At 38.5% G+C, this 18588-nt stretch overlaps 4 protein-coding genes across 5 annotated transcripts in view; all 4 read left to right on the plus strand.

The window, feature by feature from the left end:
• Positions 1–1488: 1488 nt before the first annotated feature.
• On the plus strand, positions 1489–4345 carry LOC129096873 (uncharacterized). Its single transcript, XM_054605555.1, has 3 exons — positions 1489–2674; positions 3286–3687; positions 4107–4345. Exons 1-3 carry the CDS (start codon positions 1646–1648, stop codon positions 4227–4229), a joined length of 1554 nt encoding a protein of 517 aa, XP_054461530.1. The 5' UTR covers positions 1489–1645; the 3' UTR covers positions 4230–4345.
• Positions 4346–5418: 1073 nt separating this feature from the next.
• On the plus strand, positions 5419–8812 carry LOC129096927 (uncharacterized). Its single transcript, XM_054605625.1, has 6 exons — positions 5419–5595; positions 6606–6751; positions 7243–7307; positions 8257–8421; positions 8501–8605; positions 8700–8812. The coding sequence occupies exons 1-6, from the start codon at positions 5476–5478 to the stop codon at positions 8735–8737; spliced, it is 639 nt and encodes a 212-aa protein (XP_054461600.1). The 5' UTR covers positions 5419–5475; the 3' UTR covers positions 8738–8812.
• Positions 8813–11111: 2299 nt separating this feature from the next.
• Positions 11112–14065, plus strand: LOC129096925 (saxitoxin and tetrodotoxin-binding protein 1-like). Of its 2 annotated transcripts, none has more exons than XM_054605623.1 (6): positions 11112–11307; positions 12658–12803; positions 13264–13343; positions 13489–13614; positions 13702–13821; positions 13913–14065. In XM_054605623.1, the coding sequence occupies exons 1-6, from the start codon at positions 11194–11196 to the stop codon at positions 14008–14010; spliced, it is 684 nt and encodes a 227-aa protein (XP_054461598.1). In that variant the 5' UTR covers positions 11112–11193; the 3' UTR covers positions 14011–14065. The 2 variants fall into 2 exon arrangements, with proteins under 2 accessions (XP_054461598.1, XP_054461597.1); XM_054605622.1 differs by having other exon boundaries at positions 11119–11307; positions 12655–12803.
• Positions 14066–15122: 1057 nt separating this feature from the next.
• Positions 15123–18588, plus strand: part of psmb4 (proteasome 20S subunit beta 4) — a 5383-nt gene continuing 1917 nt past the window's right edge. Inside the window, 6 exon segments of the mRNA XM_054605612.1 lie at positions 15123–15198; positions 15201–15246; positions 16569–16695; positions 17041–17120; positions 17212–17358; positions 18583–18588. The exon segment at positions 18583–18588 is cut by the window's right edge and continues 75 nt beyond it. Of these exon segments, the coding sequence (XP_054461587.1) occupies positions 15138–15198; positions 15201–15246; positions 16569–16695; positions 17041–17120; positions 17212–17358; positions 18583–18588 (467 nt within the window). The 5' untranslated portion in view covers positions 15123–15137.

The following is an 18588-nucleotide window of genomic DNA, read 5'->3' on the forward strand; positions in this document are numbered from 1 at the left end:
AAATACAGCTAGAAGTCCTGAATGCAAAAGTCTAAACGTAATATCAGTAAAATTAAGTTAAAAGGATAAGTTTGATATCATTTAATTAAATGCAGCTGGCCTTTCAGCCTCTCATCAGCTTACAAATCGTAAAACTGAGCTCAGACAACCTTCAGCAAATTACTGATATTATTCATATATATATAAATATATTTTACAGCTACCAAATTTATACAAACTCCTTTCAACAAATCGGACCTCAGGACTCTTGATTTGAGTTCAGCACCACGAGAGACGTCTTTCCTCCTCTTCAGTCCGTTGATTGGTCCGTAAGCAGCTCTGGTTTTGAGCGGGACGTTTGGGACAAGATAGACTAGTAGCTTGTTTGACTAGATTGTCTTTAAGCGAGGCTGAATCTTTGGCTGAGCTGCGCCAGAGAACGGGTCGATGAAGGTCTGATCGACGTCGCCTGCCAGATTCCCACATTGAAGCGACTCGAATTGACTTTTAACAACATCAAGGTTTTAAACGACACACTGACGACACAAGCTGACTTTAGCTAGTAATGTCATGACGGACCTGTCTGAGGATTCATTCACATCGTTGGAAAACAACTTCCTAACCAGAGTTCCTTCTCTGAGCACCAATGATATCGGAGCGTTGGGTTGCTCCGACTTCCCAAATATGACGAGATTAACTCTCTCGAGTGTTTCCCTGACAGGCTAGCATCAATGCTTCTCCAACAGGCTAGCATTAATGTTTCTCCAACAGGCTAGCATTAATGCTTCTCCAACAGGCTAGCATTAATGCTTCTCCAACAGGCTAGCATTAATGCTTCTCCAACAGGCTAGCATTAATGCTTCTCCAACAGGCTAGCATCAATGTTTCTCCAACAGGCTAGCATTAATGCTTCTCCAACAGGCTAGCATTAATGCTTCTCCAACAGGCTAGCATCAATGTTTCTCCAACAGGCTAGCATTAATGCTTCTCCAACAGGCTAGCATTAATGCTTCTCCAACAGGCTAGCATTAATGCTTCTCCAACAGGCTAGCATTAATGCTTCTCCAACAGGCTAGCATTAATGTTTCTCCAACAGGCTAGCATCAATGTTTCTCCAACAGGCTAGCATTAATGTTTCTCCAACAGGCTAGCATCAATGTTTCTCCAACAGGCTAGCATTAATGCTTCTCCAACAGGCTAGCATCAACAGGCTAGCATCAATGTTTCTCCAACAGGCTAGCATCAATGTTTCTCCAACAGGCTAGCATTAATGCTTCTCCAACAGGCTAGCATCAATGTTTCTCCAACAGGCTAGCATTAATGTTTCTCCAACAGGCTAGCATTAATGCTTCTCCAACAGGCTAGCATCAATGTTATGTCATCAGTGTTTCTGAGAACAGAACATTTGTCCCCAGCCGACTGTGTGCAAAGTCATAGTTGTGAAATGCAGATCATTTGTGGACCTTACACTTTGTGGTCCAGGTGGGGGGGGTACTAAGAGGGTTGCACAAAATATGCAGTGGCCATTCCCACACCCAATCGAAAGGCCAGGACAGTCGCAAAATGTTTATGGGACAACTTCCTCATTCACTATGGAATCCCAGAAAAACTTCACAGCGATCAAGGACCAGACTTCGAGTCACGGACAATAAAGGAACTATGTGAAATGGCTGGAATTCATAAAATAAGGACTACACCATACCATCCGAGAGGAAACCCAGTTGAGCGGTTCAATCGTACACTGTTGGACATGCTTGGAACTCTGGCGGACCAGGACAAAACTCACTGGAAGGATTTTGTGAAACCACTTGTACATGCATACAATTGCACCAAGAATGATGTCACTGGATTTTCTCCTTACGAACTCATGTTCGGACGCCAACCACGACTTCCAGTTGACCTAGCTTTTGGACTTCCTGTTACAGAGAAACCACGTGTATCCCATTCTCAGTATGTTCAAGATCTTAAGTCTCATCTGAAGGAGAGCTACGAATTGGCAACAGGAAATGCTGAAAAAGTCATGAAAAGAAACAAGGCCAGATTCGACAGGCATGTCACTGCCTCTGAATTAGCTGTGGGAGATCGTGTGTTGGTCAGAAATGTTCGTCTCAGAGGCAAACGCAAACTTGCGGACAAATGGGAATCTGAGGCTTATATTGTCGTAAAGAGAGCTGGAACTCTTCCGGTCTACACAGTGAGACCTGAGACTAAAGACGGTCCCCTACGAACCCTACACAGGGATCTTTTGCTACCGTGTGGATACTTGCCTTCACCAAAGAGTATTCCCTCTGTGAAACTAACTCCCAGATTAAAATTTTGCTCTAATCTTGACCCTCCTGTCAATCATATTGACATGAACACACTCTCAGATGACGATGAAGTAATTCCAAACCGCTGGTACAGTGGACCACCCAGGTCAGAACTTGCCAGATTCACAACCATAGTTGATATCCCAACAGACTCTATCGTGGCACCTTCCAACACAGTCCCTACAACCTCAGATATCACACATCACACAGCCTCTGATAATACAAACCAAGAAGCAGCAGCGGATGTTACTCAGAATCTATCCGACCTACCTGATACAGCCAAAAGCCCTGAGGGTTCAGTCTCGTCAGGAAATGCAGAGCCTGGTTTAAACCTACTACCTGATGATGCAGCAGAGGAAACGGCCTATTCTCCTATAGGTCATGATGTAAATATTTCTTTTGAATCCCCCAATATGGAAAATGATCAGCTTCCTTTAAGACGTTCGACGAGAACCAGGAAACCACCAGAGCGACTTCAGTATACGAAACCTGGACACCCAGTATTGAATACTATTCAGTCACTGTTTCAGGGGTTACCTACTGCCCTAGCAGACGCTCTAACAGATCCCTCCTTTGTTACACCAAAGCGGCCAATTAAAACCCAACCAGTTCCATGTCACGGGACGTACATGAGATTGGGGGGGGGAGTGTAACCCAGGGAAGTTTAGCTCTTTAAAATATTTTTTCCTGGTTTAAGATTTGCTTAATAAAATACCATTAAGCAGTAAAGTGTCCAGCCAATCCCTGATGGGCGTTGTGTAATAAATATCCGGGTCATGTTGGGTAACTTCCTGTTTTCATTGGGTACCATTCTGACGGACGGCAAGGCTAGCGCAGCTGAAGCTCTTCATGTTACATGTGTTTGATCCTCTGAAGCTCTTCATGTTACATGTGTTTGATCCTCTGAAGCTCTTCATGTTACATGTGTTTGATCCTCTGCAGCTCTTCGTGTTACATGTGTTTGATCCTCTGTCTTGATGTGTTTGATCCTCTGCAGCTCTTCGTGTTACATGTGTTTGATCCTCTGCAGCTCTTCATGTTACATGTGTTTGATCCTCTGAAGCTCTTCATGTTACATGTGTTTGATCCTCTGAAGCTCTTCATGTTACATGTGTTTGATCCTCTGCAGCTCTTCATGTTACATGTGTTTGATCCTCTGCAGCTCTTCATGTTACATGTGTTTGATCCTCTGAAGCTCTTCGTGTTACATGTGTTTGATCCTCTGAAGCTCTTCATGTTACATGTGTTTGATCCTCTGAAGCTCTTCATGTTACATGTGTTTGATCCTCTGAAGCTCTTCATGTTACATGTGTTTGATCCTCTGCAGCTCTTCATGTTACATGTGTTTGATCCTCTGCAGCTCTTCGTGTTACATGTGTTTGATCCTCTGCAGGCAGCGGTGAGTTGATGTACTGTCAGTCTGTAGCATTCTCAGCGGACTAGCCTTTAGCTAGTGCCCGCTAGCTTAGCGATTAGCGTTAGCATAACGGTTGTAATCCAAAACTCCCATAGGGAAAACGATGATTTAAGACCAATGAAAGTTAATCATTAATGTGTGTGGTTTATGTATCAGCCGGGGTTTTAATTTTAGCCCTGTGAGTATTTCGGGTTGTTTTCCTTTTTTGTTTGAGGAATTAATGTGTTAATTGCTGTTGACTTTAATCTTTAATGCAGTTAATAATTTTTGTTAAATGATTTCTAATGTGATTTAATTTATTGTTGTACTGAATTTATGATGTTGTACAATATTAGAAAAGTATTTCATTACCATATCTTTAACTTGATGATTAATTCATTTTGCCTTGTGACCTTTTGTAGGTCAGGTTTTTGTGTCTACCCTCTTCGGTGGATTTTCGAATCATCCAAGACAAAGTGTTTGATGGCGAGCTACCCAATGAATTTGGAAAAAAACAATTCCCCTTCCCACGAGTAGTGTGGTAGGAAATGAACTGAATCCTTTATTCATTCCCCCTGCTGACGTCTAAGAACCCCATTATATTATATGTTTGAAAGACAAATGTATGTTATGATTTAATGTTGTTGGATGAAATATCAAATACAAATGCTTGGTTAAAACTTACTTTTTGTTCTCAGTGGTTTTTTAACTCTCTCGAGTGTTTCCCTGACAGGCTAGCATTAATGCTTCTCCAACAGGCTAGCATTAATGCTTCTCCAACAGGCTAGCATTAATGCTTCTCCAACAGGCTAGCATTCTTCTCCAACAGGCTAGCATTAATGCTTCTCCAACAGGCTAGCATTAATGCTTCTCCAACAGGCTAGCATTAATGCTTCTCCAACAGGCATTAATGCTGCAGGCTTGCTTCTCCAACAGGCTAGCATTAATGCTTCTCCAACAGGCTAGCATTAATGCTTCTCCAACAGGCTAGCATCAATGCTTCTCCAACAGGCTAGCATTAATGCTTCTCCAACAGGCTAGCATTAATGTTTCTCCAACAGGCTAGCATTAATGCTTCTCCAACAGGCTAGCATTAATGCTTCTCCAACAGGCTAGCATTAATGTTTCTCCAACAGGCTAGCATTAATGCATTAATGCTTCTCCAACAGGCTAGCATTAATGTTTCTCCAACAGGCTAGCATTAATGCTTCTCCAACAGGCTAGCATCAATGTTTCTCCAACAGGCTAGCATCAATGCTTCTCCAACAGGCTAGCATCAATGTTATGTCATCAGTGTTTCTGAGAACAGAACATTTGTCCCCAGCCGACTGTGTGCAAAGTCATAGTTGTGAAATGCAGATCTTTGTGGACCTTACACTTTGTGGTCCAGGTGGGGGGGGTACTAAGAGGGTTGGTCTCCAGTGGGGGCCACTTTGGAGTCACTGTGCACACATTCATCAGCCAGTTGGAGCTGGATTGAAGCAGTCCTGTTCCCGCTGTATACTCGGTGTATTTGTACGCGTTGGTGGCCAAGGACAATTCAATAAATCAGGAAGTGATTAGCCTAATTCACAAACACAGCAACGTCCTTATGAAATCCTGCACCCTACCCTGAAATGCCCTTTGAACCTGCAAAGAGGGAAATCTGGGGGTGGAAGGGGGGGAAGCAAATTGGGAACAAAAAAAACATTTTATGTAAATACTGGAAAAACCCAGTAGCTTGTTTAAAAGCTGACCGTCTGGGCTGAGGCTCAGTCATCGTTGGTTCTGTGACTGATCAGCTGAAGCATCATGAATCTGTGGCTCAGCAGTCATCTCCTGGTAGCAGGGCTGTTTCTGAGCAGCTCGGCTCTGACACCTGAAGAATGTCAGCCTTTAATGACGCCTCTGTCTCTGGCTGACCCCTCCACGGTAAGCCTTCATCGCACTCCTGTTTATTAGGTATTAGCATTGAAGCAGAGGTCAGCTATTTGGGAAATTCTTCCTCAGTTTGTGCATTAAGTGTTAGCATCACGTTCGAGTCAGAGATAAGAATACATTTCTCTTAAAGAGATACATAATAACACCGCAAAATGTAGTTTTTAAACCATTTCCCAAGATGTGACTGTTTCCTATCCAGGTAGCTACCCTATTTGTTTAGATTAGGAAATGCTACAACTTGGGAAACAGGTTAAAATATATATATGTCGTGCAGTGGATTTTGCAGATGATTTTAAGAATCTTTGAGAATTCTGAAATTACCGTTGGAACAACAGTAAGTATTGGTAAACACCACCTGTAACACACTTGAATGTATGATGATATTTTTTCAGGTGAGAAAATTGTCCAAAACTCAGTAGTACAGTTGTGTAGCCCAGGTCACAAGTTCAAACCCGCAGTACTCAGTATTGACAAAGAACTAGTTTCTCTCTTTTCAAGGGCTTCGTGTTATGCTCGGCCAAATAAAATTTATTGGAAAATTTCTATTGATTTTTTTGTCCAGAATTTTCAGTTGAAACTACACATTATTTACTGTAAACTAATAGATGTTCTATAGGCACTTCCACTACTTTTGTAAGAAAGCTCTACCAGTTAATGTTGGGTCTCTCTTGACATTAGGATGTTTCAATAAGTATACAATATCTGACTTGGAGGAATATAAATGTGTTATTCTAAAAAACACACTTTTCCCTTGAATAAGTTTGCAAAATGAAAATGTCTCAACAACAGCAGTCATACAAGAGGTTTGACTGTAAATTAGTTAGAAATTTGCAACAAAAAAAAATCATGTGAAATATCACATGACAAACAATCTGTTCAGATTATAATTAAACAAGATTATGATTCTGACCAACATTACAGAGGTACAATATTCGTCCAATTTCCATTATTGAAAGATGTTTGTGTCTGCTGTCACTAACTGACTTCCTGTCTGTGTGCAGATGTTTGGCAGGTGGAACTTCATCGCGGGGTTCACTGATCATGAAGCATATAACGACATCCTGAAGAAATCTGACAGCAGCTGGATGAATTTCACCGCGTCAACATCCGGCCACGATACTATTATTATGTCTCAGGAGAACAGGATGTGAGTTGTCAACAATTCAACATCAAAAGTACAAACACATAACATAATAACTTCTGTGAATTATGGTTTTACCATAATACACGTTTAAAACCTATTTGAAGTTATCACTTTGCCTCCTTTGACACATTTTCCTTCCTTCATGCTGTGTTTGCTGCTCCTTGTTCACTAACTTTCTAATCGTTTACCATTTACCAAAATTCGGAGTAGGTTTTAGAAGCAATTGGTCGTTGATTTCCGACAGAATAAACAAAAGGCAGGTTCTAAATGTTAACTAGCAGCCATTCATTTTATCAGTTCAACTAACATTTACTTCTTGGCCAAACACATGATATCATATCGTTTTCTTCACTGAAGGGATGTCCTAGGGCAGTTAAGTATTTTTTCTCAAATGGAACGACACCCTAAAGGGCACTTCATTATGTTTTCTCCACTGAAGGGACACCCACGAGAGCACTTATGAACTCACCTCCCTCTCTTGTGTCTTTTCTCAGAGGTGGAAACTGCATGGCCTCAAAGGTCAACGTAGCCATCGACGGCAACACATTATCAACATCAGGTAAGTTACCTGATCCAACACGATACTGGAGTTTCTCCATCTTAGTATTGTTAGTTCTGTTATTCAGAAAATCCAGCCGGGGAGATCACGTTTCTGACTAATAAAAAGCTGCAGATTCATCGAACATATCGTCCTGCTGAACTCAGATGCTTGTAGAATTTAAATTAACGTTAAGCAGCTGTGGATGAGAGACACTGAATCAAGAACCAAGCAGTAAACTTTTACTACGTGAAGGCGGTTTATTTTTTTATAATTCAAGAATAAACTCTTGACAAAAATGATCTCGTTTTCATGAAGGCTCCTGAAATGCATGAGTTCCATAATGGAGCTTTACAAGCATTATTAGCCACCTAGCATTGTTGCTCTATGGATTTTAATATCTGTTGGTCCAGACTGAACTATATCTCAACAACTATTGGATGGATTGATATGGAATTTGGTTCAGACATTCATCCATTCCAGAGGATAAATCTGACAGACTTTAGTGATTGCCGACCTTCCCTATGGCGCCACCATGAGGTTCTTATTTGTGGTTTCAACTGAAATATCTCAACCACTATTTGAGAGTTTGTGATGAATTTTAGCTCAGACATTCATGTTTCCTCTCAGGAATAGTTGTAATAACCCTGGTGATGCTCTGACTTCTCATCTAGAGCCATCATCAGGTTAACATTTTAATGTGACAAATAATTTGGTTCATGACTTATTTTCTTCTGCATAAGTACAGCTTTTCAGGATTTCGTCATAATTGATTAAAACAAACACAATCCTCTGCTTTACTTAAGTTAAAAGAATCGTTGGATTATAGGAACACAAAATCTTTTTCAGGAAAGTTTACATGACACACGTTGTTAGATTCTCAGTCTAGAGGACAAATATACAGTTTCTGTTTCAGATGGAGAATATTGTTCTTTTATTTCAAATGTTCTGACTTTGTTTCTGTCCTCAGTGGCCAATGTCACCACGACTTTCCACCTGTTGCCGAGCTGTGACGGCTGTTTGCTCATGAGCGCCAACTGCACCGCCAGAGACCTGGACAAACTGTTACACGTGATGAAAGTTGACAGCAACGTCACAGCGGAGGAGGTCCACATCCATGTTCTTTATCTGATGGGTAAGAAGGAACCAGCCAGAGAGAAAATAACACGTTTTATATGTGAAACATTCAACCTGTTTCGTTGTTTTGTCTCCAGCTAGAGAAGCGACCGTGAAGGACTCTGACCTGGAACATCTCAAGCAGCAGGCGAGCTGCTTCGGCTTCACCAAAGAACCAGACTTCATCTACGACCCAAAGAACGGTGCATCACCTTTTATCCTGTCTGACTAAACTATGAAATCAAGATGTGTGACGTCAGACAGAACTGATTTCTTTATCTTTGTCTTTCTTTGCAGGTTTCTGTGCTGAAGGCGAGGGCTTTAAGCTGTTCTGAAGTTAACAACAGCATTCATGAATATTTCAAACTGAAACTAAGTAAAGAGACAAAATGTGAACCAAAACATCAAAAGTGTGGTCTGTATTTTCTTTTCATAATCTAATGAAACACAAACAGGTTTTCAGACTGTGCAGCGCCTCCCCATGGAGGGCTGGAGGGAGGCGGTGAGGTAAAGACACTGTGAGGTGAAGGGACAGGTGCATTCAGGTGTTTTAACAAAAGCAGGAAGTTTTCAGCAGTTGGAGCTGCAGCCGAGACGCAGATAACGGAGCTGGTGAAAGATACCTTAAAACTACAGCTGTTTTTGAAAGGCTAAACGCCAACAAATATAAAAACAAGTTGTGGATTTTGGAAATGATTTCATCTATCTTTTATTAATTACGGTTGACTTTTGGACTAAGGAGTGAACGCCGGGTCGTTCTTTGAGTGTGAGAGAGAGAAAAGGAGGAAGGTGTCCTTGGCCTCGCTCCCTGTGGCTCCAGAGAAGGACAAGCTAACGTTAGCCTACTTAGCTAACGAGCCAGCCATCCGTCTCCGGAGCTGTGTTGACACTAAATGGCCTCACTGATGTGTGTTGTCACCATGACAACGAACAACAATCACCATATTCTTTTCATTTCACACATTTTTAGATTCAGTGCAGCTCATATCTGATGTCCACCCAATACAACTCCATAAGAATATGAATCACCGGGTTTTTACATATTCTTCAGTCTCAAAGGAGCTGATCAGAGATCAGTCAGCAGACTTTAAAAGAGACAGTTTCACAACAAGTCAAACAAGATGTAGCGACAATATACGTCCTGTTTACATCTCCCAAAGCATTATGGGAGCTGTTTTTGCACATTTTTAGCATTGTCACCCCACAGATAGATGAAAAACAATAAACTACTAGCAGAACTGGCTGAATCATTCATATTTACTTTATTCTTTATCTCCATCAATGTTGTTTTAGGGCTCAGAATGTAACATCAGCTTTTGCGGGGGAGCACAGTTCACAGGTGACTGATCAATGTTCATGTTCATGAGTCTCTCCCACTCTTAACTAAACAGCGTCGGTCCGTTCCACCTCGTTCCTGAACATGAAGAGATGCATCTTACGTGGAAAACTTCCAGATTTACATTCAGATTAATTTACTCAAGACAAAAAATATGATTTATTATGAGATTATTTGATATACTTTCATCTGTAGCTTTCTCACTAAACCCCTTAAATTCATACAACATAACTGAACCTTGATGAATATTGATTTAACCCTATAAAGACCTTGGATTAAAAACTCTCTCTTGAACTAACATGCTAACACATCTGTCACGTCTTGTTTTCTGCGGTTCAGAATGAGATTCTGTTCTTGATCCACTTTAAATAAATATACAAACGTTCAGCTCGTCCAACATGTTGATTTTAAGATATTATTGATACCTTTTTATTTTATTTCTTTCATTTTATTGGTTTATTTGGTAGGGACAGTGCACATTAATAAAACATTTCTGTAAATGTGTCAGAGTTTGCCAAGAGGCTATTTTTCATCTGTAGTCCCTAAAAACAGAATATAACAATAAAATTAAAATGACAAAGTTATGCATTATTTAGCCTTTACAAAGCTTGCAGAAACAATAAAAGAAGAGAGATTATATGTGGGGTCACAACCTTAGAGGCCTCAACCAAGACTCTGATTATATATATTTATAAATGATTATATATATATATATATATATATATATATATATATATTTATTTTATAAATGTATATATATTTATACATATTTATAAATATATGTATATATTTATAAATGTATATAAATATATATTTATGTATTTATAAATATATATTTAAATATATATTTATTTTTAAATATATATATTTACAAATGTATATATATATTTAGACATATATATAAATATATATTTAGACATATATATAAATATATATATATATAAATATATATATATTTATAAATGTATATATATTTATACATATATATAAATATATATTTATTTATAAATATATGTATAAATATATATTTATTTATAAATGTATATATATTTATACATATATATAAATATATATTTATTTATTTATAAATATATATATAAATATATATTTATTTATAAATATATATATAAATATATATTTATTTATTTATTAATGTATATATATGTAAACTGGTCAACATACAAACAGTGACCTCGTCTCCTCAGAACCTTTGTAACACTTCCCACTCAGAGAAACGTGAGCAGAGTGAATCAAACGGTTTCAATAACACAAAGTTCGATAACACGCTGAGCACACACACACTTTGGACCGGCTCGGGGTCCCTCGGGGTCCCTCGGGGTCCCTCAGGGTCCCGGCCGCCTCCCTTTATAAAACCACCCGCCGCCCTCCTCCAGTTGTGCTTCCCCTTGCAGATCACACAGCAGAAGGTGCGTTTGATTTCAGTCTCAGAGCAGGATGAGTGCTATGAAGAGAGCGGTGCTGCTGCTGCTGGTGGCGGCGTTCGGCACCAACGCGGCCCCCGAGGACTGTCACAGTCTGAAGAAGCTGTCGCCATCGGACCTGCACGAGGTGAGTCTTAAGGTTCTGGTCCGGAGCCTGAAACCAGTTTAATTCAACATTAAGTGAGTGTTGTGTCTGCCGGATCCTGCGGTGTCCAAACTACAGCCCGAGGGCCAACTGCAGTGAATAAAAAAGAATAAAACTAGAATATGGCTCCAGCATGTTTATAATAAACTGCTGTCTGTACATTTTTTTATCCTAGTTTAGACACGAGATGTCGACTAAATTTATAGTTAAATTATTTTTAGTTTGTTACATTTTTACATTAGACAGATTTACAGATCTGCATTGGAATATTTTAAGTGGCCCCGAAGCCACGAACCAAAACCAATATCTGCCTGTTTTCACTTCACTTATTTACAGATTTAAACTTCATAAAATGTAAAGTGGGCCATCCACTGATCAGAATCAGAATCAGATTCATTTGCCAAGTCAACATGTGCACAGACAATAAGTTGACTGTTTGTTTACATCTCTCTCAATGTTATGGAAACAATTAGTGGAAAAATAAATAATACATAACACATAAATACTGTAAATTTAAAGAAGAGGACAGACACGTCCTCGTTGTCCTCATTGTCCTCATTGTCCTCATTGTCCTCATTGTCCTCATTGTCCTGGTTGTCCTCGTTGTCCTCATTGTCCTCATTGTCCTGGTTGTCCTCATTGTCCTCGTTGTCCTCATTGTCCTGGTTGTCCTCATTGTCCTCATTGTCCTGGTTGTCCTCATTGTCCTCGTTGTCCTCATTGTCCTGGTTGTCCTCATTGTCCTGGTTGTCCTCATTGTCCTCATTGTCCTCATTGTCCTCGTTGTCCTCATTGTCCTCATTGTCCTCATTGTTGTCCTCATTGTCCTGGTTGTCCTGGTTGTCCTCATTGTCCTCATTGTCCTGTCCTGGTTGTCCTCATTGTTGTCCTCATTGTCCTCATTGTCCTCATTGTCCTGGTTGTCCTCATTGTCCTCGTTGTCCTCATTGTCCTGGTTGTCCTCTTGTCCTGTTGTCCTCCTCCTGTTGTCCTCATTGTCCTGGTTGTCCTCATTGTCCTCGTCCTCATTGTCCTCATTGTCCTTGTCCTCATTGTCCTCATTGTCCTCATTGTCCTGGTTGTCCTCATTGTCCTGGTTGTCCTCGTTGTCCTCATTGTCCTCATTGTCCTGGTTGTCATTGTCCTCGTTGTCCTCATTGTCCTGGTTGTCCTCATTGTTGTCCTCATTGTCCTCATTGTCCTCGTTGTCCTCATTGTCCTCATTGTCCTGGTTGTCCTCATTGTCCTCGTTGTCCTCATTGTCCTGGTTGTCCTGGTTGTCCTTGGCGGTAGCTTTAGCTCAGTCTGACTCTGTCCCCCTTCCTCCAGCAGATCTATGGGGACTGGGTTCTAGTCTGGTCCGTCACTGACCATCAAGAAGGCTGGGACCTGGTGGCCAACATCTCCAGCTCCCACGTGGAGTTAAGACTACACCAAGACAACACCACCATCATTCTAAAAGAGAGGAACATGTTCATGTAAGAGCTCACACTATGGAGACAAATAACGATACGCACACGTTTTAGATTGTCCACTTCCTGATGACATCATCGTCTCTGATGTCCATCGTGAATAAACCTCCATAAGTCCACTTCGAAATCAAAGAACAAAGAGGCTGCAGGTTTTTAAGTTTCCTTCAGTCTCACATTAATCCAGAGACGTTTATCTGTTCATCCTCCAGTTCACTGTAAACAGGAGCTGATAATAAATAATCTGGCATACTTTAAATTCAGAATATTTGACTAAATGTTAACAAATGTAGGCTTAAAGAACAGGGGCTCAAGTTGTAGCCAACTGACTCCATCAACTTTCTGTTTACATCCCTCAAAGCCTCATGGGAACTGTAGTTATAAAATGTAGACAGTGACTCTCCCCCAAGAGAAGTAAGTTTGTCGTGTCTTCGTCTTGTTTTGTCTGACTGGTTTGTGTCTTTTTCAGTGACAAGTCGTGTTCTTACTACTTCATGAACTTCTCGGTGGCCGAGACTGTGAACAACACGCTGGACGTCATCGCCGCAAGTGAGTCAACAACCACACACACACAACCACACACACACACACACACACACACACACACACACACACACACACACACACACACACACACGAACAGTGTTCTTCTTGTTACTGTTGTTGTTTCTGACGTGTGTTGTTTGTGTGTTAGCGGTGGAGCAGGACGGAGTTGTCTCTTCCTTGAACGAATCAGTACAGTTAGATTTCTATGAGAGCTGCCCCGAGTGTCTGATGATGGTCTACAAATCACCGAAGGGCCAATACCTGCTCAACTACAGTAAAGTCACAACACATTCACAGCACCGTCTTCACATGAGATCAGAAACTTAAAGGATTCAGTCACAACTTCATGTTTGTGTTTCAGGGAAGGATGGCTATCATCAGGACGTCGAGAAGATGAACTCCCTTCACGACGGTCACAAGAAGCTGGCCGAGTGTCTGGGATTAGGTCACGACCAACCCTTCATCTACGACGGAGCTGCAGGTCAGCTCTCCTCCCACAAATACCACATGAAAAATACTTCATTACAGATAAATGAAACATTCACATGATCCGTCCTCTCGTCTTCTTACAGATTTTTGTCACAAGAAATCCTCTCCAGAAGTGGACGCCGCAGCAGGTCCGGACCCCTCTCCAGAGGTGGACGCTGCTGTGCCTGCGGTTCCTTCCTGAGTAAAGAAGTCAGAAAAAAATCATGTCAGATGTGTCCTCAACCAATAAAATAACAGCAACAACTAAAACCTGCTTGTGTGTGTTTTTTCAATCACCTTCGCTCAATCATATTGTTTGTTACTTTGGACGTTTAAACCCTCAGACCTTTCATGCCAACCAGGTCCAGGTTCCTTTATTTGTACTCAGAGGTAGGTTTAGTTTATAGTAGATAGAAAGACGAGGTATCCATCGTCACACACATTTAACAAACAACACAGACAATAGACAAAATAAAATATATATTTTATATATATATCTTATATATATATAAAAATACATATATATATAATATATATGTATAAAATATATATATATAAAATATATTGACGTAAATTTCACACTGTTGTTCTTTTATATTTTTTTATATATATAGTATATATTTTATATATATATATATATATATAATAAAATATATATATATATAAAATATATTGATGTAAATTTCACACTGTTGTTCTTTTATATTTTTTTATATTTATATATATATATATATATATATATATATATATATATTTTATATATATATATATATATATATATATATATATATATAGTATATATTTTATATATATATATAGTATATATTTAATATATATAGTATATATTTTATATATATATATAGTATATATTTTATATATATATATATTTTATATATATATATCTTATATATATATTAAAAATATATATATATATATATATATATATATATAATATATATATATATATATAAAATATATTGACGTAAATTTCACACTGTTGTTCTTTTATATTTTTATATATATATATATATATACTGTTGTTCTTTTATATATTTATATATATATATATATATATATATATATATATATATATATATATATTTTATATATATATATATATATATTATATATATATATATTTATATATATATATATATATATATATATATATATATATATATATATATATATATATATATATATATAAAAGAACAACAGTGTGAAATCCACGTCATCAGCAGGCGACGGACGACGCTGCTCTGTGACGTCACCCCGGTTCACACCCAAACAAGAAGACGCTGTGTCGTCACTTCCGGCTGAATCTTGAACATGGCGTCCAGCGGCTTGAAGCTGAGCTTCTGGGAGAGCGGGCCTCAGCCCGGGCAGCTGTACTCCTGCGCGGCCCGGCGGCCTCCTGCGGCCCGGTGCGGCACACGCTGTGAGTGACGCGGCGGCGACGCGGCGGTGTCTCTGTACACGCCGCGGTTTCGCTTTGCGCTGCTGCATCATCGCGGGGCTAACTGATGCTAAGCTAACTGCTAGTCACTGTTAGCTCTGGGAGCTAGCCACCCACGGCTAACGGCTCTACTCTATCACACAGCAGCTCAGAGACCGAAACACACGTGTTTACGTGTATATACGATATACAGATATATATATATATATATATATATATATATATATATGTATACACATATGTCTGTGTATATATATATATATATATATATATACACAGACATATGTGTATATCTATATATATATATATATATACATATACAGACATACATACACACACATATATATATATATATGTGTTTGTATATCTATATATGTGTATATCTGTATATAGATATACACATATATGTATATAAGTGTATATCTATATATGTATATCTATATATATGTATATCTATATATGTGTATATCTATACATCTGTATATCTATATGTGTATATATCTATATGTATATCTATCTATGTATATCTATATATGTGTATATCTATATATGTGTATATCTATACATCTGTATATCTATATATGTGTATCTATACATCTGTATATCTATATATGTGTATATCTATATATGTATATCTATATATGTATATCTGTATATATGATATATATCTATATATATATATATATATATATATCTGTATATATATATATCTAATGTATAAGAAGAAGAAGACACGTCTCAGCACATTGACAAAGTAGACATAAATAATATAACAACATAAAACTGGTCCTAAATATAAAGTAAAGGTTCTTTATTTACAATACTATATCATCATTATATATTACTATATATAATGTGGGTATGTTTACACCTGTCTATCTGGATGTGTGTGAGCATTTATTTATATTTTTTCTTAAAGATTTAATTTGGTTCCCAGACCTGAAAACAGCTTAATATATAATATTTCAAAGTGAATTAATGTTTTTTATTTTAAATAAAGGCTCCAATTAAATTTTAAAAAAAAGGATGGTAGAGTTCAAAAACCAAGAAGGTAGTTTATTATTTGTTTTATTAAAGAGAGCAGAAAGTGAATCACTAAAGGTCTTACCTTCATGTGAAGATGTACCTACCTGTTAACTGATCGATCAGAGACACAAAAAATTAAAGTTTTATGTTCACAATCCAGAGAGGCAGTCGTATAAAATGAGGATCTGAGGCCTTAATCAGAGCAGAGGTAAAACAATCACCTCCTCTTCACGTCATTAAAGGTCCTTAAACCACTAATGCCCCTCCTCCCCCTGCAGGAACCCCATGGTAACGGGGACGTCGGTGCTCGGCGTGAAGTTCACCGGCGGCGTCATCATCGCGGCGGACATGTTGGGCTCCTACGGCTCTCTGGCTCGCTTCAGGAACATCTCGCGCCTCATGAAGGTGACAGAACTTCACCCGTGTTAATAAGAACACGTCACTGTCTGGAGTTATTTTAAATGAAAGACAATGAGGAAGATAAACGTTTAAAGTCCAGAAGCTTTTTGTCTTTTTCTTTTTATGTAAACATTTTTGAATGCTTTGTTTTTTCTCTCCGACATTGTTTTGTTCTTCAGAAATATCAGAACATTCAGAAACCAGACTGGAACTAAACATGTTTAATGGACTTTATTTCCACCATAAGTTCAAGTTTATCTCTGAACATCTATTTGTTTATTTTTATTATTATTTTAAAACGTGACGTAAACCGATAATTCCTCAACAATCAGTTTGTGTTTCTGCTTTCAGGTGAACGACAACACCATCCTGGGAGCTTCAGGAGATTACGCCGACTACCAGCATCTCAAACACATCATTGAACAGATGGTGTAAGCTGAATATCATCGGCATAAACAGACATCTGCATTCATATAATCAATCAATCAATCAATCAATCAACCTTGGTTTTGTCTCCGTCAGCATCGACGAGGAGCTGCTGGGCGACGGTCACAGCTACAGTCCGAAGGCGGTCCACTCCTGGCTGACCAGAGTGATGTACAACCGACGCAGCAAGATGAACCCGCTGTGGAACACCGTGGTGATCGGAGGTTTCTACAACGGAGAGGGGTGAGCGCCGTTTCCTGTTTCCTCTTCTTTGTCTCTTTTGTCCCGTTTGACCCTCTGAACCCCGAAACCAACTGGCATGTTTTCTTTAAACAATCGCCAAAACGACACTTTATCACAGCCAGAAGCCGTAAAAAAAAAAAATCGCCATGATCATCAGATTTTCATCTTTCCGACGGTCCTTGAACACATCACATGTGATTGACGTTTCACTCAGAAAAAGCAGCTGAATCAAAGCTTTAAATTGTGATATTTCATCAAAAACATTTTATTCTTTGTCTCGTTTTCAATCTCACCACAAATAAACCGTTTGCTTTAACCAGATTCTGATAAAAACATTAAATTCTGAGCTCCTCAGTGAAACTATGAAGCCATGATTGATTCATCTGAGACCAAGTCATGTGACAACAAATCAGTCAAACTTGGACTGAACTTCAGACTGCTGAACATGGAGAGGAGAGGCTGTAAGAATGTAAATAGTTCAATATATAAACAGCACATATAGCCTTAGTATTTTTTCCAGCATTGGTACCACTTGTGGACACTTGGAAAACTTTTGTAAAATAGATTATCAAAGAAATTCACCTTTTTTTTTTTTTTTTTTTTTCCCCCATGACTTACGTCATTCTAGCTGTTATTCTGCACTAGACACATGTCTGAGTTCTCTCTACTTCTAGTCATGATGGATCTGTTTCCATAGAGGAGCAGGACTTTTATTTTAAAAACACAGAGAAAAACATGACAGAGGTCAAAAAACACCCTGAATTCTTTGAGTTGCTCCTGAAGAGTTTCCATGTTTACTTCTTTTTCTATTCTAGTTCATCTACTTGTTGTTATTTTTATTATTGTATAATTATCTGTATGTATTTCTTTCCTTGTTCAGCTGCAGAGTTTCCCCTCTGGAGATCAATAAAGTTTCATTATTTTATCTTAAATTAGTTAATTAACTTTGTCGTCTATTTTCCTATTTAGTCAACTCCTGTTTTTATTAGTAACGTTTGCTTTATGTTACAGGGCTGCATTACTGAGCTTTATTTGATCTTTTTATGCTATTCATTTATTTGTTTATACTTTTGGGTGTTTTATTTCCATTTTAATTTGTGTAGTTTTAGTACCTGTTTCAACCACGTGAAGCACTTTGTTGTATAAATAAAGTTTGTTGTTACCATTTAAAAACAGGATTTTTGGAGCTAACGGCTAACAGTGTGCCTTCTTGCCTCCCTCTAGTTTCCT

This window comes from Anoplopoma fimbria, chromosome 10 (genome assembly GCF_027596085.1).
Source record: "Anoplopoma fimbria isolate UVic2021 breed Golden Eagle Sablefish chromosome 10, Afim_UVic_2022, whole genome shotgun sequence".
Taxonomy (NCBI): domain Eukaryota; kingdom Metazoa; phylum Chordata; class Actinopteri; order Perciformes; family Anoplopomatidae; genus Anoplopoma; species Anoplopoma fimbria.